This window comes from Mycteria americana, chromosome 15, assembly GCF_035582795.1.
Source record: "Mycteria americana isolate JAX WOST 10 ecotype Jacksonville Zoo and Gardens chromosome 15, USCA_MyAme_1.0, whole genome shotgun sequence".
In the NCBI taxonomy this organism is placed as follows: domain Eukaryota; kingdom Metazoa; phylum Chordata; class Aves; order Ciconiiformes; family Ciconiidae; genus Mycteria; species Mycteria americana.
Genome location: NC_134379.1, coordinates 4,397,601 through 4,425,096, shown reverse-complemented (window position 1 = coordinate 4,425,096; position 27,496 = coordinate 4,397,601). Strand labels below are relative to the sequence as shown.

The window sequence follows — 27,496 nt, the reverse complement described above, 5'->3', positions numbered from 1 at the left end:
ACTACATATTTATATATGTTGTATATATTTGTATTCTATATAGTTATAGGTCGCATGCTTTCTCACACTTTCTTGCATGCTGTCTCCACATATATCCATGTATGAATGTTTAGCTCTATATACACATTAATTCTTCTATATTATATTATAAATATATAATATATTTTATATAGTTTATGTTGTATTCATTCTTAAAATATATTAATTACTACATTAATAACATTAATACATTTATTAAGCAATATATTATGTTTATAATAATAACATGTTTATCAAGTATATTTGTAACCAGCGCAGCTGAAGCAGACCGGGGCCAGCACGTGGCTTTGGCAGTGGCCGACGTGGCCTCCCCCGGCAGCGCCGTGCGCTCGGCGGGGATCGTCCTTTGCTCCTTTCCCTGCGCTCGCCCCTTCCCCGCACCCCGCTCCCCGGGGCGATGCCGCTCAGGGCTCGCCGTGCTCCCGGGGGGTCGGCTCCTGCGCTCCCAGCACAGTCAATGGGACGGGAGCACCCACAGCCCAGAAAACCCACGGCACGGGGAATAACCAACCGTCCAGGCACGGGGAATAACCAACTGTCCAGTCCTCAGTGCCGAGGCTGGGCAGGGATTATGCTTACGGGGTAAGGCAGGTGGGAAGCACAAGGAAAAAAAAAAACAAAACTATTTACTCAATTAAATGATGCACTGTTCAGTCATCAGATTTTTTTTTTAAGTCACTCTTTATCCCCTCTGGAATAAAGAGCTGATTATAAAAAGGGAGGGCGGGAGGACAAACCCTTCAGATTAAAAAAAAGCTTAAGGTATTTTCATGCAAAGCTCCTCTGGGGCACGTCAGGCCCTCCTGCTTTATAAAGAGGCTTTGCTTTTGGGGAGGGTCACCTGCATCGGCTCCGCCAGCGCTGCTGCTCCAGAAGAAGACCAATGTACTCCTCCAACAGCTCGCAGGAGTCCCCAAATAATGGGACCCCGGGGCCTTTCGATGGCCCCCAGTGGCCCCACCAGGCCCCGCAGGGCATGTACCTGTCGGTGGCCGTGTTGATGGGCATCGTTGTGGTCTCTGCCTCAGTTGTGAACGGCTTGGTCGTCGTGGTTTCCATCAGGTACAAGAAGCTCCGGTCACCCCTGAACTACATCCTGGTGAACCTGGCTGTGGCCGACCTGCTGGTGACGTTCTGCGGCAGCTCCATCAGCTTCTCCAACAACATCAACGGCTTCTTCGTGTTCGGCAAACGGATGTGCGAGCTGGAGGGCTTCATGGTCTCCCTGACAGGTAAGGACATGAACTTGGAGACCTGCCTTGGTCTTTGGTTGGTGCCATTGCATTTAGCAAAGAAGCTTTGGGGAATATTTCATCAACTTATTGCTTCTCCCAAAGGCAATGCTTTCATGCATGACGTAAAACCTGTGCTCTTTAGCGCAGGGAAGGCTCAAGTAGGCGGTTGGTCACCACACACTCTGTCTTGGTCTTCATAGGGAGGGAAATGTCACTTGGGCACATCGGGAGTCCTCGCCCGGGATGTGGCCCGTGGGTGCTGGCTGCTGTGTAAGCACACAGATGTTTGTGTGTGCACCAGAACGTGAAACACGGCACAAAACCTTTTGTCGAGGACACTCCAGTGGAAAAACCGTGGTCGTAACCATGATGTGTCACAGATACCCAATTGCCAGCTTCATTTTTAAGGGCCAAATATCCTCACAGCTCTCCCTGCCATAGGAAAAACATCAGACGTTACGACAATATTACTTTGACAGCTCATAATCACCGGCTGCCACGTCCCACCACAGGCAGCAGGGCGGTAGCAGAGCCACAAACCCACAAACCCTCCTCCTCCTCCCCCCCCCAGGCATTGTGGGGCTGTGGTCCCTGGCCATCCTGGCCTTCGAGCGGTACATTGTGGTCTGCAGACCCCTGAGAGACTTTCGGTTCCAGCACCGGCACGCCATCAGCGGCTGCGCCTTCACGTGGAGCTGGTCACTGCTCTGGACGACCCCACCGCTCCTGGGCTGGAGCAGCTACGTGCCTGAAGGTAGGGGAGATGAGCTTCAGACATGAGCTCACCTCCACAGCATCTTTTTGCGCATCGTTTCCAAGCGCAGGGTCGTTGGAGAGTCTCTATTCTGGTATTTAAAACATTAACACCTCCTGCTTGCTCAGTCAATAGTCCTCTCTCAGAGGTTGTTCTTCAGAAGTTACCCCCTGCACAACACGCGGCAGCCGTTCTTACCTGTCTGATGGACGTGGGAGGCACGAGCTGCTCTGGCTGCCGGAGCACACTGAGCAGCACTCAGCACACACCCAGCCCAGACCTGCGTACGGAGAGCCTTGGTATAACGCTGCATGCCACAACAAATCATCCTCCTCCATAGAGCAGTCGGCCAGCCAAAAATTGCAGTGGCTGCTCTCCAGGTCATTGGGGATGGAGGAGTGAGAGGTGCTCGGGCAGCATCGCTGAGAGGGGTCAGCGCCAGCGTTCGCTGTTTTGGAGCCTGTTACTGAGCCTCTATCCAAGCCCAGGACTGGTTTAGGCTTGTTTCAACACTTATTTCTTCCAGGTCTGAGAACCTCTTGTGGACCCAACTGGTACACCGGTGGCAGCAACAACAACACCTACATCTTGGCCTTGTTTGTCACCTGCTTCGTGATGCCCCTGAGCCTGATTCTCTTCTCCTACACCAATCTGCTGATGACCCTGCGAGCGGTAAGTACAGCGAGTACAGGTGAGTTAATGGTTTTCCACTCACAAAATGCTGGCGAGGCACATCTCCATCGGGATGAAGAGCCTCACGGCAGGTTTTCGTGACAGTTGATGGAGCTGACGTCTCCTGGCACTGATGTCAGGGCACCTAAGGGGTGGAAACACTGTTGGAAGTTGTTAAGCAGGCATCTCTCTCTCCGAAACTCCCCGCAGGCTGCAGCACAGCAGCAGGAATCGGACACGACGCAGCAGGCGGAGCGGGAGGTGACGCGCATGGTGATGGTGATGGTGATGGCCTTTCTCATCTGCTGGTTGCCCTACACCACGTTTGCCCTGGTGGTGGCCACCAACAAAGACATCGCCATCCAGCCAGCACTCGGATCCCTGCCCTCCTACTTCTCCAAGACCGCCACGGTTTACAATCCAGTCATCTACGTCTTCATGAACAAACAGGTGAGAGAGAAAGCCATTAGCTAACGAAACCACAGCTTCACTGGGGCTTCTGGAGAACAACTTAATGGCCTCATAAAATGCAGAGGAACCATCTATCCTATCTGGAAGAGTAGATGCAGGCTCGATGCAGGAGTTGCTGTATAAGCAGGAAGGTTTGGGGGAATGAAATGGAAAGAAAGGGAGCAGCCTCCGAGCCCGAACAAGAGCTCATTTTCTGCTTCCATGATTTTATGGGGTCAGGTAACTTAATTTTAGATCACAAACTGCTCGTTGAACACACAAAGTGAACAGAATGAAACTTTTACTGTCAATAAACTGCCAGGGTCTGCAAAGAGTTGGGCTGGGAATTGATACAGATCTCACCCAAAACATAACATGCATCCACCCCTCAGCCTCTGCCTCCAAGTCTTGAGGTGGACACCAGCTTTCTGCCACGAGAGTTAACCTGTCCCTTCCCTGCCCAGTTTCAGAGCTGCCTGCTGAAAATGGTTTGCTGCGGTTACCACCCCTCGGGGAGGGGAAAAACCGCACCGGCCGCACCTGGGCCTCGTGCAGGCATCGCTGCAGACGGGCTGCGGAATAAGGTGACACCGTCTCACCCCGTCTAACTGCTGCCAGATCCTGCCTGCACCAACATCAGCTTCGGGCTCAGCCTGTCCCACCCAGCCTCGTTCAACACAGGCACAGAGAAGGGCCCGGTGCTGTAGCTGCTCCCCACAGCCAGGAGATGGGTGGCTCTTGGAGGGTAGAGAGGTCCCCAGCAGCCCTCATGGTGCTGCTCCCCAGAAAGACACAACATTGTCTTCTTGTGGGAGAGGAGCATGGGATAAACTGCAAACTTTTATTTCGCTCTCCTAAGGAAACACCCCTCCCTTCCAGCCCCTCACCTCGGGGAATCGGGAGTCTTTTAAGAATAACAACAAAAAAACCCAGTAATTTTTCCAAGTTGCTGTTCGGCCCCTGAGTCAGGCTGAGCACGGTCTGGGTGCGATGCCACCTCCAAAGTGGTCTGTAGGACAGAGCCACGTGTTTGTCACCCCTAGATAGACCGAGTCCTGTTTGCATTGCCCGATCTCGCTGTGAAGTTTGAGGTCACACTGTGAAACCGGCAAAAATCCAGCAGGTATGTTTAAGTGCAGACTGCCTTAGTAAACATTAATAAACATTGACAGGTTCACATGCATCTGTCTTACTGGCTGATAGAGGGTTCGACAGAAAACACTTCACCTCCCGCTACTACAGCTGGCACTTCTTCTCTTGTGGCAAGTGCCACATATGCCATCATAACACATAGCAAGAAAAAAAAAAACCAGTTCAAAGACACAAATTTATATACTTTATCTATATTTAAGGTAATAAGGAAAGGTCTTACATCCACTGATTTCCCAGCAAGGGTGAAAACACAGGTTGCAACAGGTCTTGCGGACCCTGAGGACAAGGCACAGCAGAGCCACCGCTGCCCAAACAGCCAGGACCTTAACAGAAAGCAGAAGATGTCAAAGCCCATAAGAAAAAAGAAAGAGACAAAAAAACCCGCCATGGGGTTCCACAGCTACACACCTGATCCCGAATCTCAGAACGCAATGTTTATCTACACCAGCTGCAATTGCACTCCTGGACTGTGATGCAGCTTATGTGATCTAGGAGCCTACCGATAAGGCTTCTAAGCGCAAGGTTTAGGCAACGCTGCAGACAGCAATCCCCTGAGACCCTGCTTTATCAAATTCCTCTATCTTAAAAAACACTATCAGCAGCTTGTCTGCCTTCATAGTTAATTGTCTTTCAAAATTTGATTCGGAACACTTAAACTGCTTTCAAAAGGAAATGATCCACAGTCACAAGATTTAAGGGTTCACTCTCCCCTCCGCAGTTTTGTTTCTATCGCACATCGTCCACAGGGATGCTCCCAAAACACGCCTCACTCCTCTCCTCCTCCCACAGCTTTTGCTGTTGCAGCATACCCATGAAGGGGTTAGAGGGAAGCAACGCTACAAGTTGTTCATCACCTCACTAAATTGCCTCACTAGCATGCAGTCCACAACCTGGTAACAGGCAGTCAGAAAGGCAGTTTGGACCAGCACAGATTACAGTGAGATTTGGGGGAACAAGTTTTTTTTCTATCTGAGATTCTCTGCTCCAAAACAAGAACAAAACGAAAAACCCAAACGCAAGATGAGGACGCTGACAGGTACAAGGGAGCTGAAACACGGCTGCTTAGAGAATGATCATTTGCTTTTCTTTTTGCTTGTCTTCACTCAAACTTACCGCAGGGTCCTGCAAGTGCCTCCAGGGAAATACGGCATCTACAGGCACTGCCACGTCCCCGGTGCGGGGGGACAGGATGCCCATCCTCACCCCCATCCCTCCGTCTCCACCTCCCTCTCTCTGCTTGCTTTCCTACACACAAACCAGCTCGAATGCTAGCGGCTCAGAGAGGAATTAGAACAGCTCAGTATCACTGTTTTAATTTAATTAATTGGCCTTTCATTCTCTGGAAAGCTGAAAAGCAGCATTAGATGGGCCCCCTCTGATCTTCTCTGCTGTCTTTCTCTGGTCCTTGTCTAATTGCTCCTGTTAATCACAGCTTTTGGATCCATGCTTTATGTTATGAGGATGATTTACATTCATGCTAAACTTAAATCTGGAAAAGTACAAGCAGCTGAAAAACTGAAATCTCTAACTGCTGCTTTCTGGCTTTGATAAGACAGGCTATGGGGCTACTTGAAAGGCTCTCTACCAACAGAAATAAAAATTCTCCACATTAAGATTAAAAAAAGATAGGGAAATGGTTCACAGTCTGCTCACCATTTGGTCTGACAGAGAAAATAGAAAGAGACACCCAAGAAGCTAAGGAGATTTCACATGTTGCAAACCAAAGTGATCTAGAATTACTTGCATGTAAAAATGCACGTGTGCTCGCTCCACTCCACCACACTGCTGCAGCCCTACAAGTTTTAATTACTTTTTATTTCATTGAGCAAGTCTATGAAACATAACAAAACATTGCCCAAAGTGAGAGGGAATGACCCTTGGCTACATGTCAGTTATGGGTCACAAACCGCTAAGGACAGAATCGCACAATAAATTTGCGATTTAACTTTTGCATGCATTGTCGTTACCCTCTGTTCCTTGCAACAGGCTGCAATGTAACGCAACGCTTTGCATAGCCCCAGGCCGACGTGAAGTAGGATCTCGTTCCAGCAGCTTATATCAATATAAAGTTCTGCCGCCTGGAGCAAGGATACAGAACTCGTACACAGAGAAAACCAGGTACCTGCAGTTGATACACGCCCGGGTTAGAAAATATTAAACTTTTCCCTGGACAGAATTGTGTAATGCACAAGTGAGCCCCATTCCACATGCACTGGCACTGCTGTTAACCTGAAATGCAAAACTCAAACTGCAGCCTCCTTGCTGCTGGTCTAGCTCTCTCACTACCACAACATGGCTAAAGGGATGAAAGATTTTTATGTTTTCTTGATCTCTTCTGAAGAAAGCTCCCCCAAGCCTGCCAGTTGGCAGCATCTTCCCTGGAGTAGCTCTATCAGTATCTAGTTGTATACATAGTCCGAGGATGGGAAACATAGCTAATAACAAGTAAAAAAAAAAACAAACCAAAACCAAAAAAGAACCTCCAAAACCAGAAAAGGAACCACATGGCAGCACAATAACCATGGAAACTTTTATTAGTATTGTTAAACCAAATGAACTAACAGTTACAGATAGGCAGCATTTCCCTACATGAACAGGAACGAAAAAGCAACATGCGGTACACCCAGCTGCACAAAGGCAGCTAAAATCCCAGTGTCTTAAAAACAAACAAGGACAATCTTCACACCTCCTGCACCTGAACAGTATTTATCACAAGAAAAGTTAAATATGAAGTTTCTGTGCCCATCAAAATCCTGATCCAAAGCTCAATTACATCCAAGGATTTTTTTTTTTTTCAGATGAGGCCTACCAAAAGTGTGGTTTAATTAAACAACAGGTATCTTCGTAACACTAACCAGATTTTCTCATGCTCTTGTCTAATGCTGGCAGGGAATGTACTGCTGCACTTGCAATCTCTGGAGAGCACTGCCTTTTTCTCATTAGCTTTTTGCACAGCAATTAATCCCCTTAATCAGTCAAATCAGTTCAACGCTAGACCACAAAAGCACTAAGAAAAAACAAGAAATTACCTTGTTAAATTTAATGAGCAAGGAAAAACATACACTACATGGGCTGTAACAGTGCTCCACACTCCAGGATGGAAAAATTTAAGTGCCTGAGCAGTAACAGCAGTCCACAGAATTACAATCATTTTGACTGTAACACTGAAAACTGCATAATGCAACAGAGCAAGAAATTCTTTTGTTTAGGAAAGCGTGCATGCGCAGAAAAAAACCCCCACCACGTAGCCAGCTTCATAAGGATGTTATATTCAGAAAACAGTTCAGTTTTGCAGTATTACTGATGCTGCCTTTACGTGCAATGATGGCGTAAAACCACTACAAACTGTATTGCAAAGTAGAGCATTAGATTTTCTTCTGTACTTGCTGCTGCAGTTAAAGGACGTCTAAGCTTTACAATTGTTTATGTGGCAAAGAAGGGTTGCAATTCTCAGGCTGCATACTGTACAAGCAGCAGTAAGGAGGTGATACATTAGAACTTATTCGCTACCCATTTTAATCATGTAGGAGAGCTCTGATCCAAAACAATTATCCTGTAGGGGAAAAACAAGAGTTAGACGGTTGTTTTTTTCTTATATCAAACTACAAGTTGAAGGGAATGGGATTTCATGTTGCCCCTTTCGCCTCCTTGGCACGGAAAACAAGAATGTATCTCATGCAGCCAGAGAATACACAAATTTCTACCAAAAGCCCAATTTAATTCACAGAGACACTCACCTGAATAGCGAAGATGAAGACAGCTGCTCCTGTAAGTGGGATTTCTGATCTTCAGGACGTGTGTCTAAAAAACATGCAAATTCAGCTCAGAACCAAGAAGAACATATACAGCCACACAACACTTCAAAGAGAAAGCTCTAGTTTTGTCAGCACATCGCAGCATGCTGAATCAAGTGCCACAGATCTCTCCGCTAGAGCCATTAAGTTGCACTTGTAATCAGAAACCAGCCTCAGCTCTGTTGCTATTGGGTGCATTACACAGGACCCTCTTTGTGATGAGAAATCATTGTTTTCAAAACCTGAAGCCCAATCCCTACCAGGTCAGTTCCTCTAGAAGTCTGACAGAAAATAGGGTCATATATGCCAACACTGTGCGAATGGCAAGCATGATGATGTTGCCTCCAGGTCTCTACGTTTAAAAATTAACCATCAACATTTCCAAAAGTAACTAGTGATTTGGGACATTTCAAACTTTGGGTACCTAACTGGAAAGCAAAACACGTGTTGTAGGGCTGACTGCTGTAAAAGTGTTAAATGCCCACAACACTGAAGATCAGCCTCCTTTAGGTCATCTTGTGCTACACACTGAAAAATCAAAAGTTCTCTCTGAAAATGAAAGGCTACTGCCTTTTTCTTTCCAGACAAAATGCCAGTTCTTTCATATTTTTTGCATAGCACTAAATGCACATTAACTTAATGCAAGTATGTCAGCCCCCTCCCTGTAACAAGAAACATCTTTAATTGAGGAACGTTGAAAATGGCAACCTTTTACTTTAGATGTAGAATACCAGTCAGCTTTGACGGTTCCTAATGGAGATTTGGACTTGCAGAACAGAAGAAACGCTTTTATTTTATCTTGTGTCTTCTTCCTTACTTCTAGTTTCTATTAAAGGAAACCCAGGGGAGATGAGACCGAAACAGATGTTTAAGGGATTTGATGGCATTAGCATACACATCACAGGTACATACCAAACCATCCTGATAGTAACCAAAGGCCTCACAGTGTGAAGCATTTAGGTGCCTAAGCCACAGAGCTTGAGCACTGAACAGGACACAGATACAGTATCATCAGCTGGGCTTTCAAGTCAGTAGAGGAAACTGCACTCTCACTATGAGAGAGACACTCTGCAACTCCAACAAATGGTCCACAATGCTTGTCAGTCTCAACTGACCAAAAAAATTACAACATTTTCAAGTGTCTCTGGAGAGTTTAAGTCTACAGCAGCTTCCTCTCCTTTAAAAGCACAGGGTACAAACAGTACCTGGACAGGGGAAATCAAGAAAAGCAAAAAAACTAGCCTGTGCAAGCTCGACAAATGCAGCGCTAACAATATAATAAACACGATACTGCCCAGTACAGCATCCAATAACTTTACAGATGAAGAGGACCTTCTGAACTCCCTGCACAGCTTTCTGGCACTCTGCCTCTGGCCCCGGCTCCACCTTCCTCTACTCCCTTCTTTCTTCCAACATCTTCTGGATCTTGCAGGCTTGCAGCCCTTGAATGACAGATTTTTTTGCATCATCCCAATTTTTTGTATTTTCTTTTAGACAGGATGAATACAGAGCACTAAAACAGAAGCCTTTGGAGATACTAGATGCCTTTTTATTTTTACACTGACCTATAATGGGCATCTGCCCCCTCCAACCCTCAAACAAACTGCCTCTCCCCCCAAGACTACAGATGTGCTTTAGCTTTACATCCATACGCAGACTCCAATGATTCCTTACATAATAGCATTAAGTAAATGTAGTCTGACTACAAGCATGAATGGGCTTTGGATCGAGCCATTTATGAACATGGCAGTATACATACTGCAGGAATCAGTCTGCCCTGTCAGCAAGATCCTCCTGGTTATCAGGACATTTGCCTTCTGTGTTCAATTAAAAAAAATAAAATCCTGATGTCAAAGACAAGAATATCTTGTGTTCCTTAGTAAGATGTATGTTAGGAATGACTTATGACTACTCACTGCCATTTACTGTGAAGTTGTTCAGAGTTACTAGGCTCTGATCTTTGGTTCTAGGTGGAAAAAAGTTATCTGGGCTATCAACCTTTTCCTTTAAGTAATGTATATGTGACTTAATTTCCTCTTACATTGCCATGATGGTATAACCATCTACCCAAAGGCTTAAAGCCTTTTCTAAAGAGCTTTCATGATTCTGTTCTCTTAATGTACATTCTTCTCTATCTCAAAAAATCCACCATTCTGTCAAATTATCTCTGATTTCTGTGAAGACTATGCACTGCCTTCCAAGCCTATTGAAGTATTTGCTTTCCACTACAGGAAATCATATTAATATTCTTTTCCCTCTCAATTTAGCATGGAGAGTTCAGATGGATGTCTCCAGGCAAGTTCCCTGACACACTACTGCCTAAAGAGTGACAGCACATTTTCTGAAAAGTCCTGCACAGGTCTGTAACACAGAACATAAACAAAATAAACTTATGAACAATGTTATCAATTATCAGCTAACCCAAGAGTGTGTCCCTGAGGTTGTTCTTGGATCTCATCTCCAGGAATTGCATGGAGCATCCTTTCTAAAATATCATCAAGAGTAGAGTGAGCCCTGTTGAATAAAAGATTTAAAATGAATGCTGGCAAGTTTAATACTACACATTTTAAAAGAAAACAGTCATAATTATCAGGCTTCTTAAAAAAGTTGGCTTACTGTAAGCACTGAATCTTGTTAAAATGTACTGGAACCATTATTCTAAATCTTTGTAACTCAAAGCCAAACATGCCTTATCATCCTTTTTTTATACCTTTCTGTTTCCTCTGCTAGATTAAATGACTCCTTAGTCCATAAACTATGATTTCTCTTCTCATTTCTCTCAGATTCTTCTTTTGACTCTCTGTCTTCCATGTTAATTTGATCGGGAACTATTCACATAAACAGAAAGATTTTAATATCAAAGGTATGAAGGAAGATAATAGAGAAATTAAAATGTGTTTTTATTTACTTTACTTGGGAAACTTCCAGTTATCCACTTCTCAATTACTCTTTCCTCAGCAATCTGATTCTCTACCAGTTAAGCAAACTCACATTATCTACAGTCAAAGGTGGCCAGTAGCAAGACATAGATAAATATTTTACTGTAACACATTTTTAGATTCACAGGACTGAACATTTTGCTCCATACTAAAATGAAAAATGCATGTGGAAATTAATCTTTAATCTTTCCCCTTACAATCCCAGATATGGAAGAAAAATCAAAAGAAAACCTGTGGATGTTAGCTTTGTTACCCTACTTAGCAAAATCCAATGATATCCCCCCCTGAGACTTATCTCAGTAAGTTCTGTTCCCTACAGCATGTGAATATATTCAGCCACCTTCTGCTAAGCTATGATAAGCAGGAAGCAGTAGGCTGTCACAAAAATGGAGTCTGAAATAGCTGTACTTTATGCAAATACAACAAAACCACAGTGATTGAACAGCAAGCAATACCGGCTGCTGCATTCCTTAACCACCTAAAAACAAGATACTTCTATGAATAAAGTCACAGTAGCTTCTATCCTTTGGGTAACAATTTTAAATGGGAAAAGATCTAACAAAGCTGTAGGACAACACAAACAAGTGCCAGTATCATTCTCAAGAGACTACGCTATTTAGCTTTTTTTACAGACTAACTCATGTTCTGCCTTTCTTTTTTGTTCCTTTTTTTTTTTTTTTTAAACTGCTCTTCTCTTTCTGACTCATTGGAAACAAATGCAGAGCCTATAAAGATTTAGGTTTTCTGCTCCTCTGACATTACTTGCTGTGCATCTAAAAATTATTCCCACTTATTACTATTTGCAGTTTCAGAAGCACAAAGATTCACTACTGCTATCTTCGGTATCTTTGTAACAGAACAGGAAATATAATATTGATTACCCCAGTGGATGCTATTTTCTTACACCATGAGATCAGAGGCATTATTTCATTATGGTGAGTAAGAAACAGAAGCAGTTAGTGTGCACTGGCCACTTTCTCAACTGAACCACCCTCCCAGAATGGAAACTTCAGCTCTATTTTACATCAGCTGCCCACCATCTATACTTCATCACTTATGTTTGAACACAGCATACATTACAGTGGCACAATAAAAGTAGAAGATTAATTCTTATAGTTCAGACCTGTAAACCTTCCACACCAGATCCCCGTAGACTTTGGAGAGTGAATACATAGAGAAAGACAGCAAATGCTGCTGGAGGGGGTGCTATTTGTGAAAACACTGCATATAACCTTACCACGAAAGGGAAAATCCTCTCCAATTTCTGCTGAAGCACAAATACCAAAAAAAGCTAAAAATTGAAGTTTATCGTACAGCTGAACATACAGTGACAAGTATTCAGAGTAATTTTGCAGCAATGCAAAAGTAATTTTCTATTTGCAATCTCCATGTTAGGACTATGATCAACTAACCATTTATTTGCACTCCGCAGTCATACAATCCCTTCTCTTTAAAGTCTTGAGCGATGGAATCTTGCTGCTTTAAATACTCTGTTAAAAACAGCGTATTTCCTCATTGATCTAAATACTCTTTCTAAATTGACTCTATACAAACTCAAGGACCATATTACTTTATCCATCCAAACCTAGATGAAAATCTTTACATAATCTATAATTAGTTCATATATTAATCCTACAAATTGTCTCTGTCCATTATTTATTCACTTGATGCCAGTCTCCACATATGTCCTTGTTCTGGTGAATGTGGAAATAAAAAGAACAGAATCTATCCGGGTGCCTCATTTCTAAAAGAGCATAGGACCTATATACGTTTAATCATCCCAATGTCTGGTGTTAGTTTAGGAAGAGTTTACAGCTGAATAACCAAAGGAAATTCTTCTGTAACACACACCAGTAAAAATAATGCACAGTTTTTTACACTGTGTTCTGTCTGAAGGTGTCTGTGATTACAAAAAGAAATGTAAATCACTGAGACTAAGCTCTGCAAAAACACCTGAGGGATGCAGCTGCCTGGCTTGCATTCGTTTTAATGGAGAACATGCATTGCTCCAGGATACCTCTGAAAAATTCAGCCTACACAAAATTCACCTCAGTGTTACATTACATCTGCACTCAACAGGCTAGCTGCTGTCATCAGCAGCAACTAACCATTACATGAAATGCAGAAACTTCAAGGACTAACTTAAATAAGTGCCAGTTATTTCAGCTGTTGATGCCTAACTTCCTAATCATTGACCTGACTGCAACTAATTTGGAAGCTCTTGTGTATTTTAGTAGTGAATGATTTGGGAGAAATCCTGATTGAACACAGCTGGCAAGCATCATACCATTTTGGGTGAAGTGCCTCTTACCAATTTCATCCAGCAGCTCTTGGGCTGGTGGAGGCAGCTCATCAATGAAGTGGTTAGATGCCTGTGAGAGTGCTGAGATAGAAAAAAAAAAGTCTAGTTAATTAGCAGTGATTAATCCTTAATAACTGTGATATAGGCTTACATTATGACAGCATCTTGCTGACATATTTCATTTATCAACCTGCACAAGCCAGCCTCATTCACATTTTATCAAATATCCTTAAATAATTTCATAATGGAAAAATCATTTAGAGCTAGATTTGCACATTCAGTTCTCAATCTTGTATTGCAAATTTTAGGCCAGTAATATTTACACTTCAAACGTAGGCTGGTTAGAGGTCAGAGTTCTTAGTCTGCAGGTGCAAACAAAATCTGTAACCTAACCACCACTAGCAATACACAGTTGTGTGCAAAGCTACTTATCCCTATAAAGAGACATGCCCAGGAGGGAAAAGAAAAAGAAAAAAAAAAAAAAAAGAGTAGTAAAACTGCAAAATTTCTTTTCAAATCTGGTTCTCCATCTATTGATCGTTCTATTTGGGCTGGGTTAAGAGACTTACCAGATGCCTTCCTGGTGCTTCTCAAGGATGAAGCAACTACTGGCAACCCATCCTGTGTAAGATCATACAGAATGAAACACAAGATGGTAAACTGAAGAACTGCTGGTCTTCAATCCTCCCCTTCAATTTACTAAATCCAAAATGAGGTAAGGCCTTAATTAAAACCTTAGTTGACCATTAAATTTTTAAAAAAGCTCTTCATTCAGTTCAGAATATGAAAACAGAGGTAGCATCCAGGTAAGCCACATGTGTCAGAAATTTTGCTTAGGCTGCTGTGCACTCACCTTTTAGCCGGCCATAAGATACTGCCAGCTATGTAACATTTATCCATTTCAATAGTCTGTATGGACAATCGGATGGGAATTCTCTGAAAGGACAGTTCCAACATCTCTGAAGTTCCCATTCTCTGTTTTGAATCTTTAAGTATTAAAGCCAGGCATACCTATTTACCAAAAGAGCCCCCAAAAATCAAGAATTTGTAATCATAGGCAAGTCCTCACTGTCCTCAAAATGGAAACGGGTACTTCACGCACTTAATCCAAGAACAAGATTTTAGACAAGAAAGTGACACAAACAAACACCTCCACAGAGCCAGTCAAGGCAGCACTGCACTGTTAATAGGCTTAATGAATTCCAACTGTCTGCTATGCAAGCAGAAAGACACAGACCTGACCTGATGCCAATGAATGCAGTCACTACTGTTCTGGTTGAACAAACTCTAATTTAATCTTTAAATGACAACCCCATCAATGAATAACAATAAGAAAGGCATAAAGGCAACTATTTTATATATAACTGTCTGAAAAGACAGTTAAGATAATGCTGTGGCTCCAGAACACCTTCAGTTCCAAAAAGATTACTGGGAATGACTACAGTGACCGTGGAAATTGTCGACTCCAAAGAGAGAGCATTTTTGGATACAACAAAGTTGATAACATTATGCCACATCTGCGCATAAAAAGAACAAACCTAATCCCCTAATACAAGGGCTTTCTGAACATTTACTTGCTTCCAAACTACTAGATGGCGCTTTCCACCTTAGTTTTCTTCCTCAAGGAATCCCTCATTTACATACTCATTTACCTTACCCCACTAAGTTTTGAGAACTCAGCTTCACAGGAAAACTTACATACTTGAACACACATGCCCAGGTGTGGCATTTTCATTCAAGTTTATTCCTCACTTCCACTTCCACATAGTCAAAAGCCTACAGTTCACAAATCACTTGTGAATTCAGAGTGGTTCAGATAAGCAACCTCCTGTTGCCTCACCAGAAGACCAACTGATCACCCCCCACCCCCCCCCAACAAAACCACACCTTTTCTACCCAATCATTTTGCTGATACTTACTGCTTTGGTGTTCCAAGATTACTGGATCCAATGCTAGGAAATGGCAATTCTTTACAGCCAGGGAAGGGATAGAGGGCAGGCAAGGCTATTTTGATGGTGGTCAACATTTATATAAGATTAGATGCAAGGGGAAGCCAACCTTTTGTATAATCAGTGGTGCTCACTGACTGCTTCGAAACCAATCAGAACTTTTGTCATTATGTCAACAGATTCAGGATTCCAAAATACTCACAAAGACCTAGTACTCCTGTGCTTCTCATGTTGCATTTATGTTAAGGAAAACTATTTTAAAAACTATTTTAAAGAATGGCTGGCATAAGATAAATTTTCTAGACTTACAGGCTCATTCAATTCAGATGAGCAAACTCCTGAAGCAACAGAGGGAATTTCAGTGCTCCTTCCCTCTTCATAGGCTGTAATGAATGTCCTGGACACTGCAGCAGAGATCTCTTGAGAACCACAAAAGGAAGAATCTGAAGCTACTTCATGGCAGTGTTTGTATTTCTCAAAGGCTACTGGAATTTTTTCTTCTGGAATTAAAAAATAAGAAAAGAAAAATATAGCAAAGCTGGAAAATTATTTTTGGATTTTTTGTATCTTGATCACATTTCAACGGAAGCAGAAAAAGGTTTCTTGTATTTGAACAGGCACCTGCACAGGCAACTCTAAGAAATTATTGTCCATAAATGATCTCTAAGCAGAAGTCCAAACTGATTACCTAGGAGTTCAATCTCAGACATTATTTATGCAAAACTTTGCCAACTGAGAAATTTTGACTACTGTATTACACCAAATTAATGAAAGTACAAAGCAAATGATAATTCGTTGCTCTTAACACTTAAGTTCAACAAACATTGAGATCACTTTATCAACACTCAAAACATACGAAGTGCTTACTACATTGTCTGTCTTTAAAATGCTAAAATCTACACGTATCACTCCAAACCAATTTTAAATGTCTAAAACAATTTCTGATTTATGAAGGCTACCATTAACTACCAAGTAATTATCTTTCAGAGACCTTTCAGACATGGGCTTTTTCAGCTGTGTCTCTGTAAATTCTCCTTTAGTTCTATGTTAGAGATTTCTTTTGACCAAGCAGGCTACAAAGTTGTAACTATCCAGACCAAAACAATGAGATTTCAAACAACAGGTATAGCATTTCTTGTGGCTACTTATTGCAAGCCTGACGTTTCTGCATTGGTACTACATGAATGGAGTTTCCATTATTCACATTTGATTTTTACATTAGCAAGTCTCCTGGCATAGAAAGGTTAAGTAATTCACTGGTCCTTCCTTCTTTCCTCTCTGCAGTTACCTGAGCTGAGTGGAGTGCTGACGCTCGTCGGTGCATGACTCACTCTGGGCGTTTTACAATCTATATCCCTGTAGTAGTTCTCTTGCTCATAAGGGATACTTGACAAATCCTGAATATCTATCACTGATCTGAAGTATTGAAAGATGTTCTGACAGTTAGAATAGCCACTTCTTACACTTGTGAATCACTAAATTCTGCTATTTTTCAGGTTCTTAAAATTTTAATTTTGTTCAGTCTTATCTAGTTTTACAGAAGGAACAGAGACATTCCCTTTGAAAACTTCCCACAGAATTCTTGGAAGGCTAAAGATCATCATCTTCATCACCATCTTCATCTTGCAGAGACAGAAAAGGTTAATTATTTGCTTTCCCTTCCTTTACAAGATTTCTTTATTTTAATAATTCTCCTACAAAAGCAAGCTCAGGAAACTGCCTCTAGAAAGGGCAAGAACTTCAAATGTGAACCACTACATAGAAAACTCTCTCCAAACCAAGGGAAGACCTCAAGGTTTAACAAAAATTAACAATCCATTAATTAAGACTAAATGTAGGTCTTAGAAGCCTTTAAAAGAATTATTCAGATAAACAGAAACTGCTAAAGTTCTGCACAGGCAGTGATGTCCACTCAAATTACAAAAATTCTGAAGTGGCTGCAGGACTAGGATTGTATTAAGCGAATCAACATATTCTGCAGATACACCCTGGATTACATTGTCCTCAGAAGACCATGAAATGAACAAATGTCTACTGTTACCGAATCAGTAATTTCTATGCAAATCTCCACTATCTGTAAAAAGAAATTAACTTTACTAGTGTCCTGGTTTCAGCTGAGATAGAGTTAATTTTCTTTATAGTGGCTGGTATGGGGCTATGTTTTGGATTTGTGCTGAAAACAGGGTTGATAATACAGAGATGTGTTAGTTGTTGCTGCACTGGTCAAGGACTTTTCAGCTTCCCGTGCTCTGCCAGGTGCAGAAGAAGCTGGGAGGGGACACAGCCAGGATAGTTGATCCAAACTGACCAAAGGGCTATTCCATACCATATGACGTCATGCGCAGTATAGAAAGCTGGGGAAGAAGGAGGAAGGGGGGACATTTGGAGTGATGGCGTTTGTCTTCCCAAGTAACCATTACGCGTGATGGAGCCCTGCTTTCCTGGAGATGGCTGAACACCTGCCTGCCCATGGGAAGTAGTGAATGAATTCCTTGCTTTGCTTCGCTTGCGTGCGTGGCTTTTGCTTTACCTATTAAACTGTTTTTATCTCAACCCTCGAGTTTTCTTACTTTTGCTCTTCCAAGTCTCTCCCCCATCCCACTGGGGGGGGAGTGAGCGAGCGGCTGCGTGGTGCTTAGTTGCCAGCTGGGGCTAAACCACGACAACTAGTAAAGTCATAAACCTATTCTGCAAATTTTTCCTGAGAATCTCAATCACAAGACTATTTTTGTAATAAAATGTATTTAGCTACATACTAACAATTTGCTCTTTAAAGTAATTTTATTTCTTCTGTGTAATATGGACAGAAGAAACAAGGAATCCTAACACTTTAATGGGAAAAAGCACACCCAGATTAACACTAAGTTAATTACTTATGAATAGGAAAATACTTCAAACTAAGGACAACTGTATGTGATAGCTCTTTTATACCAGTCTCCCAACTTATCACAAGAAAATATTCCTTTGATACTTCAGGTAGTTTTCTCTCTCTCTCGGCTTTGGTCTGTCTCATTTTCCTGTTTTGCATCAACACAAAACTTTTACAATGATAATGACCAACTTGCTGAAGTTTTGCTATAAAATGGCCTGTGACTCTTACACATCTTTTTCTTTGCATTCTTCCTGTGGCTCCCACAGTATCCCTTCTCGTGCTGCTTCAACACTGGAATGAGGGAAGAAAGGTCATATTAATTGAACCTCTCAGAGAATTATGAAAATAAATTTATTTAGTTTCCTCTCTCTCAAAAAGTTTAAAGGACTACTCTCTGAAGTAGGCTGCAGCTCATAAAAACTTTTTCCTTAAAACCTTAGAAGATGGAGAGTGCTAGGAAAAAATGCCATTTTAAGCACATTATGGATTTGTATCTGGTAAGGAGAAAACTGACATATGCAGTTTCCAAACAAAACTGAAAGTTAAATAAAAAAATCTACGAATATACATCACTGCATTGTTTTATCATCCTTTGATTGGTTTGCATTGTAAACTATTCTCTCAAACTGTAACAACCCCATTCAAGGTCAGAGAGGCAATCAAAGGGGATTAGTCAGATAGTCAGAGAGCAACAGTCCTCTCTGTCCTGCTGGCAAAAGCTAAATTCCTAAGTGAAGGGAGCAACCAAAACCATTACCTTTTACCTGAAGACCAAGTATTTACACGCTTGCTGCCTACCTTTGACACCGGTAACACAGTTCCTCCAGTGGAGGGGAGAGAGTACAACACTGACAGACAATACAAGCAGCTCTCACTCCCACACTCGGAGAAAGTGAGCAGCTGCTAACTCTGGAGCACACAAGGAAAGCTGAGCTACAGGGAGGGAAGGGGCTTTTAAGCCTGAAAGCCACTGCTGAAAGACCTTCATGGCGAGGACTGTTTCTCTTTAGGTGAAAGTACCCTTTTGCAGCATGAGGTGCTGATTCTGGCCAATATCTCTGCATACTAGTAGAATATAAAATTTACAAAAACAGTGAATATAAACACCTCATGTTTGACAGATGAAACTGCAAGTCTCCAAGCATGGGCTAATGTTATCTGCAGGCAAGATGCAGTGAGCATACTTTTGCATTGGATTCTTCCCACGGGAGGGAAAAGGCATGCTCTTCATGCCACTTGAGCTCCAAAATCAAAGCACAACAAAATTAAAACAGATGACTGAAGTCTTAATTTGAATTACCTTTGCTCTGTTTAATACTGTAGTTTATCAGTGTAAAAGGAATTGTAATATATACATGACTTATTTTTCCTATTGTAGCTCCCTCATTAAGGAAAAAAAAAAAATCCAGACCAAAAAACCACCCCCGAACACTGTAAAAGACAAAACCCTGTAAGACTTGTGAAAGTCTTTTTAGTATTTTCTTGGCAAGGAACCATGAAATGTAGATAATCATTAAAAAACACCACTGGCATCTTATTTGAATATTAGATATTTAAGTAGAATTAATAAAGAGAGCACACTTTATAACCTAATCTATGCTTGAAGTAATGATGAAAATAAGTCTATCTACCTGGCTACAGGCATATGGCTAAGTTGATTCACTCCTGGCGTGTTACTGCCAGAGCTCTGCGCCGCTGTGCTGCAGAACAGTATTTTTCCTCCTGAATACAAATAACAAATGTTCCCTGTTATTGGGTTTTGCAAATACAAAAGAAAGCGACACAACTCATTGAACAGGAAACTGCAACTTTATTAAATTTTTTAGTTCTTGTGACCTTTGTTGTTGTCAAGAGACAAATGTGTTTTAAAGGTGCATTTTCATAAACGTACCACAGCTGCCAGACAGTCAGCCACTGAAGCACTGGGGAATATCTCAACATTTACAAATTTGAGCTAAGAGAGGCAACAGACTAGAGAAACAACAATGATCTTTCCATTATTCTGCACACACACAATGTCAGCTCTTACAGTTTTTAAGCTCAAGATCCTTCTGGCAATAAGAATATTAATGTGTAAATACAACTCTAATTCAGTTTCCAGCACCATAGCCAAGTTGCATAAAAAGATTAAACTTAGCCCTAGGGTAAAAACAAAAAGGTTGCAAACAAGTTTTGGGTTTTTTTAACCAAAACACAGCACGTACATAATCAGCGCACTCAACAATATTTCAGTGACTGCAATGCCCAAACTTCATCTTCCAAAATCCTGAGTGTCCTGAACTCTCACTAAAATAATGAGGAATAAGAGACCAAGTGATCCTGAAGAATCAAGCTCTAGCCTTCTGACAGGAGCGCTGCTGACCAAAACATACGTGCAACAAGACTCTGTCTCCCTCACTCAAAAGTACCTTCAAAAGAAAGAGCACATTTACCTGAAACTCGAATACCTGATCCTGCATCTTCAGGTAACTGTTTCCGTAAAAATCCTTCACAAGCATCTTCTACTTTGCCCTCAGCATCTGAGGTCTGAAGTGGGGAAAAAAAGGAAGCAAATTCAATTTCTCACAGGCGAGCTGTGAAGGGTAGGACAGCTCTCACAGGATGATGTTCACAATAATCAGAATGGAGACAAACTTTTCAAGAGCTTATCAGCGAACAGCATGGATTTGATTTAATAGTCCATACGATAGTTTTGAATCTTTGAGAAATGAATGAAGATTGTTTTAAGACTATTGAGTACGATAATTGATAGAGCTGTGAAGGAAAGGCTGAGATTAGCAACTGCCTAAAACTTTTCTCAGCCACAGATTATGTAATTTCCTAGTAAACAAATTAAGAAAACATGCCCCTGGTGTTTTGGGAGTCTGGGTGTTTGTGGGCTTTTAGTTGTTTGGGGTTTTTTTGTGGTGTTTTGGGGGGGTTTTTTGGTGGTGTGGTTTTTTGGGTTTTTTTTGTGTGTGTTGTTTTTTTTTTTTTTTTCTTCAGGTGGGGGTGTGTGTTTTAAAGGACCAGGGTTAGAATTTTCTTACTCTCAGATAAATCTTTATTTGTAGATATTATTTCAAAAGAAACTAATAAATCTGTCATTCTCTCATTTTCTACAGCTCTTCTTCAAATCAAAGCGGAGCGTAATAACAGCACATGTTGTGTAACTTACGTTCAAAGTTCTTGACACAGACTTCATTCCCATCTTTTCTGGTTTTTTTACCTCTAGTTCTGAACTTCCCTGAGTAGTAGGAGGAAGGAAATAATCAGGATCAGGAGTCAAGAATTCTTCAGACTCATCAGGAGATAAATTAAGGGAACAATGTAATTCCCTTGAATGCCCCTGTGAAAGACATAATCATTTGAGATGCTTTCTCCACTCTCCATTAAAGAATATGCATTTTAGCCAATAATGTTAAACAATAAATATAATTTCAATTTGATGCAGTAATTTGATCACTCTCAGTTTCAACCTACCTCCTGCTCTTTACATTACCTTGATGGCTTACAGAACCAAACAAAAAAAAGGGGTGGGGATGGGGGTGGCGGGAGGGGGATTGTTAGTCAGATCACAACTGAAAAGATCAGCTGTCTTGGTAGTTCAGTGTGCAACATGGAGACCAGGCTAAACTGTTTTACAGATAACGAGCTGCAACTAGATTTCTTGGATTACTATACATACTCTAGAGAGATTTTCAACTTGTTGAGGAAGGACTGAATTCTTATGAATGGCTATTCCAGACCCTGCTTGTTCATCTTGTGATGGCGACTGGCAACTTCTCCCTAGGATGTCAGAATGGAACAAAATTATTAGGAAAAAAATAATATGAAGTGAGTGATCTGAACCACTGATGGAATATGAATGAGAGTAGACAGTAAAACTACATTGTCTGTCAGGAACATGGAGAAATAATGACATTTAAATGCTCACATTGTTAATCAAAGCATGTGAAGCTTTCCTTGTTCCTTTATCCATAACTATTACAAAAGCACTACCCACTATGCTGCTACAGAAAAAGCATCTCTGTAGTCCAATTGAGAGAAATAAAGTGTGAAAGCATACTCGTGGATTTGAAAGCTTGGGAGTCTCCCATGCTGATACATGGTAATCAATGACGATGAAGGTTCTCCAAACTCACTGGACATTACCTCCACTTATTAACATGTAAAACTCAGTCTATTATTTATGTTCACCAGTGACTGATTGACCTGCTTTGGGGGCAAGACTCTGGAAGAGACAATTGACAATTACTGTAACAAAATCACAGAAGCTGCAATCTGCTGGGAGATGGAGAGAGACAAAAAGAGAAGAAATTAATTCTTGTTTTTCAACCTTACCTCCAGAACTGCTGAATGCAGACTCCAGATCACTCTCCTCAGATTCAGATCTATCCTCACTGCCCAGATCCCAAGGCTCAACATTATCACCTGTCTGCCACCTATATCTTTGTTGGTCTTCACTTTTTTGGACTCTAACAGTGACATGTTGAAAGGCTTCCTTTATATTCTCTGCTTCACTTTCAGATGTACATTCACTGGCTGGATATGGAAAGCCAAGTTCTAGTTGTCCTGAGGCCACTCTTCTGGCCATTTGCTTTACTTCAGCTACACAAAAAGAACAGAATTGCCAGTTCACACAACAGAATCTGGACCTTCAAAGCATTCCCTGTGTTTCATTGTGTCTGCAGACTTGGAAATGCTCAAGTTATAGCCTGTAAACTCCTTTATCATGAAAAGAGCTAAACATTTCCTTCCATTTTAAGGAAAGCTTAAAACCTGCATAAACTGATATGGAGAAGTCTTTACATGAACAATTTTTGTTAGGTTGTATTCTCTATTATTCATGCCTGTACTGCCATCCACTGGTCATTGCTATACTACCCTTTCTAAATTCATACGCTGTCCCTCCCTTACATCCTCCAAAACAGGGCTAGAAATTCCTTGAGCTTTATAATCAAACCATCTTAATATGGTTGCGATTATTTTATGCCCTGAATATGCAAGACACAGGATCCTACTCATTCGGCTTTCATCCAAGAAGAGCCTAATAGAGCTTCAGCAATTAAGACACACAGACCTTTCTTAAGTAACAAAATGTGTTAAGTTTTAACGCACTGCATTGCAGTAAGACTTGCTAACATTAATGCCGAGTTAACACTAATTTACTTACTCCTCCATTCTGATTGCATCATCCTTCTCTCCTCACTTATTCTTGTACTGTAAATTTCAGATCTTGATTTCGGACAGCACCTACAATAAGTCATTATGAAATGCATCAAACTCTGTTAATGCACAAGCGTATTGTGTTAAGCATTCCCCAGTCAGTAAAAAACTACAAGTTGTTTTAACGTCAATTAAAAGGCTGAGAGCACACATGTTCTAAGAACCCAACAGAACTAGCAGATTGAGCCATCGGAAGCTTAGAAAGCACAGACAGTTATTTAGGTCTATTACAGATTAACCAGACAAGCTGTACATTAAAATCTGGATTTCAAAACTGTCAACTGCCTTCAGATGATACATCTATATAAACACTAGTGGACAATGAATGTTACGTAGATGTTTTATTCAGGTCAGTAAGGCGATCAGTGGACAACTGAAGATATTCATAACTTCAGACTCATGTAACAACAATCCTACCACCAACCCGATTCCAATCCAGAGCTCCTTCACTTGACCATCTAATCACGTGTCAGCATCTGGCCTATTTATGTTCTAACAAAGTATGTCCTTTACCAACAGGTCTTACTGATCCAACTGGGCCATAAATCAACTTAAAAACTACAACAGTTTTCTCGACTGATTTGACCCAAACATTGAAGGAGGTGCCTGTTCCCATCTTTCCCACTAATAAGATACATTAATTTGCACAAGTTTTGCCAGGTACTTTTAACATGTACTTTCCACCCATACTTAGAAATACAAAGGGACAACGTTAAAAAGCACAGCAAACACAACGAAGTAACATATGCTCTGTTGGCACTGGGTTTAGCAAGAATGTTCTACTCCCACAGCCCCTAACATAGGTCCTAGTCCTACACCTATGAAAGCCAAAGTATTTCTACTGAGAACTGAATGATGCTGTGCAGAGAGAGGAGAACCACCCTTAATGGTAACTTATTAGATTGCTCTCCTTAGGCACTGTTACAGTTTTGGACCACTGACCTCCATCAGAGAGGCATGTGGAATCTGTCTGAACACCACTCTTTAAAAGTAACTGCCCTGTCGCAGCAGTTACCCTGTCAGCTCTGCAGCTGACAATGACTCACAGTAGGGTCCTAATTGGACAGATGGCTTTTGGCTTACTGAAAAAACATTTAATGGCATCCTTGATCCTGGATGTGACTACTTTTGACAGTGGCTGTATCAAGATGAATCCACTAGAGTTTACTCTTCTGTGAATACAATCAAAACTTACCACCTCTCTTCTTCACTTCCACTTGCTGCAGAATGTGAATCACCTCCTCTCTGACACTGCAAGTTGAACTTTTTTTTGCATCTTACAGATACACGTGGGAGTAAGCGCTGAAATGAGTCCAACAAGCCATGATTCAGCACACGCTGGGCATTCTGGTAATTACCAGTCGAGCTGTCTATGAGATATACTAAGAACCGGACGGTGCAAACTTTATTCCCTAGGTTATATTTTAGCAGCACTGCTCATGAGAAAGGATGACAACTCCAGGCCTTAGCCTAGTAAAAACTCTGCCCTGGATTTATAGCAGGTTTCATATGTACGCAGACAGGCTATCATAACATGTAGCTCCCAGGGGAACGAGCGGACCTAAATGACTCTGTATTATTCCTACAGCAGATAAGTACATGAATTTCTCTCTTTCTTTGGGCTAAGCATGTCAACTACTTATATTTAATAATTAAAATTATCTAGAAGCCCTTACTAATGACAGCTTAGACCTCCATAACTAAGCATGCAAAAAAAAATTTTTCTCTGCTTGCCCTTTTCCCCGACAGCCCCACCTCCATTTTAGTACAGGATTTTATTCCCTCCTGAGCTGCTGGACTACTACTTTGCTGCGGGGGGGGGGGGAAGAAGAAGTAATACTATTGCACTGCTGAGCTGACTATTTTCATTCCTATATACAATGCATATGGTATGCACATATATTTTAAAAACGACATTCATCCCTCCTCTTGGACATCATCCATAACTACGTCTCTTTACCTGCTAAGGAATACAAAAGTGATAAACACAGTCACCCTGCTCAACACTTTACCTCATGGTCTAGGCTCATTTGATCATCCAGGCTTTTCACCACACTGAAGCTGAGATCATGATGGTTGTTTTCATTTTTACTCTTACTCATCTCATCAAAGCACTTCCACTTTTCATTTTGAATTGCCTCCATTTCCTTTGCTGTCTTTGAAACAGCTTGCAAACTGTCTCCACCCAATGCTCCTTGTGCCTGACATGTTACCGGTGGTGGAATATAGTCACTTGATGGTGGACCTATAGCCTTCCATAAAAAAGTATTAACTCCAGAAAAAGGGTTATTGGTATTTTGGGAAGTATCATCAGACCTGTTCCAGTGTCTGTCTTGAAAAATTTGCTTAGAAAGCTGATTCATTCTGATTTCCTGGAGCAGATTCTTTTGCTTTTCAGTGGCCTCTAATTTGTCCAGTTTCTCCTCTGTTCTGCACAGGGAATCTGCTGCCTGCTGCAACATGCTTTGAACAATCTTTAAATTAAGGACACATTTGCTGATGTGCTGCTCACTTTGGGACAGACTACTCGTTCTTCTCCCAGCATCTCCTCTCATCTGTGCCAGCATGCACAGGTCAGAGGTCTCACTTATCCTTTCCTCCTCTTCTGTAGTATACTCTGTACTTGACTCTGAAAAGCCACCTTCCTCATAAACTGGGTTTTCCTCACAGTGCACTCCAGGGGATGAATATAGGTCTCTGAGAGTAACCTTACCTTCTTCCTTTTGCTGCCTTTCTTCATCCTTTAGAGTTTGACCTAATACAGCTCCTTCTTCCAGGAAGTCTTTGTGAAGTTCTGGATAACTGGCAAAGATTTCATTGATTTCAAAGCTACAGAGGCTGTCATCCACATCACTAGCACTGAGGGTCGTCTGGAGTTTAGAAGCTACGTCATGATTTTCATCCTGTGCAGCTGGCTGTAGACTGGCTGATGCCTCTTGGTCCACTAAAGAACTATTATCCTCAGGAAAAAGAGAGTATCTTGGGGCAGTAGAGCTGTCTGAAAAATTTTATTTTAAGTGTTAAGCCATTTCTCCAGATGTCCATCAAACACACTGCTTTCATACATTTAGGAGTTAACGTCTTTTAGAGATTATGTGAGCAGCATTTAACACCTCTGCTGAAAACAGTGTGCCTGAACTTCAAATGTAAACTTAAAACTGTAAGTCTGGTTAATATTAACAATTAGGGTGGTAGCTAAAATCCAAAGCTAACTGCTTTCTATTTTCAAACTATATCATAAAATCTTTAAGTGCTCACGTTTTAATTATTTGTATTAGACCTTTATGGACTGAGGAACATGCTAAGTGAAGGACACATGACATCTTGCTAGAAGAAACTCACCAGCCTCGGTTATCTCTTTTCCCTGCAATTCCTGTGTTCTCTTCCGGTAGCTAAAAGCTGATGCCAAACAGATGTTCACATCTGCAAAAACAGTGGGTCTTTGTGCTTTTGACATTTCATCAGCATGACCAGTTTGAGACTTAGTTAAGTCCTGTAATACAAAAAAAGGGGAATAAAAGACAACTATATTTGACAGTTCAATGTCTCTACCTTATCTTTTAAGGTGGTTTGCCTCCATGATCAGAAAAGGATACTCGATGTTTAGATTGCCTCCCACCTAGATTTAAGCAGAACCACTTGAATATGAACGGACACAAAGCTCTGCCCTTTTAAATACAAGAAAGGCTATAATCCTGGAAGTCACCTTTAAGTCATTTTTCAGTATATACTGAATATCCTGAAGCTTCATGGAGCGGTTCTTCTGTTTAGGTTCTAGCCCTGACTTTATGATACTGTAATAGGGCATAGGAAGTCTGACATCTGCTTCTAACTGTTGTCCCGAAATTATGAGCTGTTTAATAACTGAGTCTTCAAGCCCTTTCCAGGGAGGGGTCTCTGCAAAATATAGACTTTATGTCACAAGCTGTATATCAATGTTAATGAAAATAAAGAAAAAAAGATAAAAGAATCAGAGATACTGAAGCATTGTTGTCTGCACATTCCCTAATTTACAACTACTGTCATGAACCAAACAAGCACTCAGTCCAGTCTGGCATCTCCTCCCTATCTTATTTCAACACTGGATACTTCAAAAGGGAGCTGACAGCAATCTCTAGAGGACAGTTACA

The 27,496-nt window shown here is 41.5% G+C and overlaps 2 protein-coding genes across 13 annotated transcripts in view; one reads left to right on the top strand and one right to left on the bottom strand.

Moving 5' to 3' along the window:
* The first annotated feature begins 922 nt into the window (after positions 1 to 922).
* On the top strand, positions 923 to 3,758 carry LOC142417255 (pinopsin). Its single transcript, XM_075517757.1, has 5 exons — positions 923 to 1,271; positions 1,846 to 2,028; positions 2,555 to 2,700; positions 2,911 to 3,150; positions 3,615 to 3,758. The coding sequence occupies exons 1-5, from the start codon at positions 923 to 925 to the stop codon at positions 3,756 to 3,758; spliced, it is 1,062 nt and encodes a 353-aa protein (XP_075373872.1).
* A 3,115-nt stretch (positions 3,759 to 6,873) lies between these two features.
* The window catches only part of TEX14 (testis expressed 14, intercellular bridge forming factor), a 29,865-nt gene continuing 9,242 nt past the window's right edge, over positions 6,874 to 27,496 (bottom strand). Inside the window, exons 6-21 of one of the 12 annotated variants that reach the window (XR_012777979.1) lie at positions 27,073 to 27,263; positions 26,709 to 26,859; positions 25,379 to 26,364; positions 24,562 to 24,668; positions 23,314 to 23,393; positions 22,482 to 22,748; positions 21,826 to 21,926; positions 21,316 to 21,486; positions 20,591 to 20,684; positions 15,596 to 15,786; positions 13,907 to 13,958; positions 13,347 to 13,418; positions 10,807 to 10,924; positions 10,518 to 10,610; positions 8,040 to 8,103; positions 6,874 to 7,855 (exon numbers count right to left, since the gene is read on the bottom strand). Coding sequence is in view for 7 of the 12 variants with exons in the window: in XM_075518061.1 (XP_075374176.1) it covers positions 9,412 to 9,538; positions 10,518 to 10,610; positions 10,807 to 10,924; positions 13,347 to 13,418; positions 13,907 to 13,958; positions 15,596 to 15,786; positions 20,591 to 20,684; positions 21,316 to 21,486; positions 21,826 to 21,926; positions 22,482 to 22,748; positions 23,314 to 23,393; positions 24,562 to 24,668; positions 25,379 to 26,364; positions 26,709 to 26,859; positions 27,073 to 27,263 (2,801 nt within the window). In the remaining 5 variants the exon portion in view is untranslated. Of the gene's footprint in view, positions 7,856 to 8,038; positions 8,104 to 8,973; positions 9,539 to 10,517; positions 10,611 to 10,806; positions 10,925 to 13,237; positions 13,419 to 13,906; positions 13,959 to 14,108; positions 14,274 to 15,595; positions 15,787 to 18,386; positions 18,450 to 19,789; positions 19,881 to 20,590; positions 20,685 to 21,315; positions 21,487 to 21,825; positions 21,927 to 22,481; positions 22,749 to 23,313; positions 23,394 to 24,561; positions 24,669 to 25,378; positions 26,365 to 26,708; positions 26,860 to 27,072; positions 27,264 to 27,496 lie in introns of those variants that run through there. The other 11 variants (XM_075518061.1, XR_012777981.1, XR_012777980.1 and 8 more) reach the window with 11 other exon arrangements.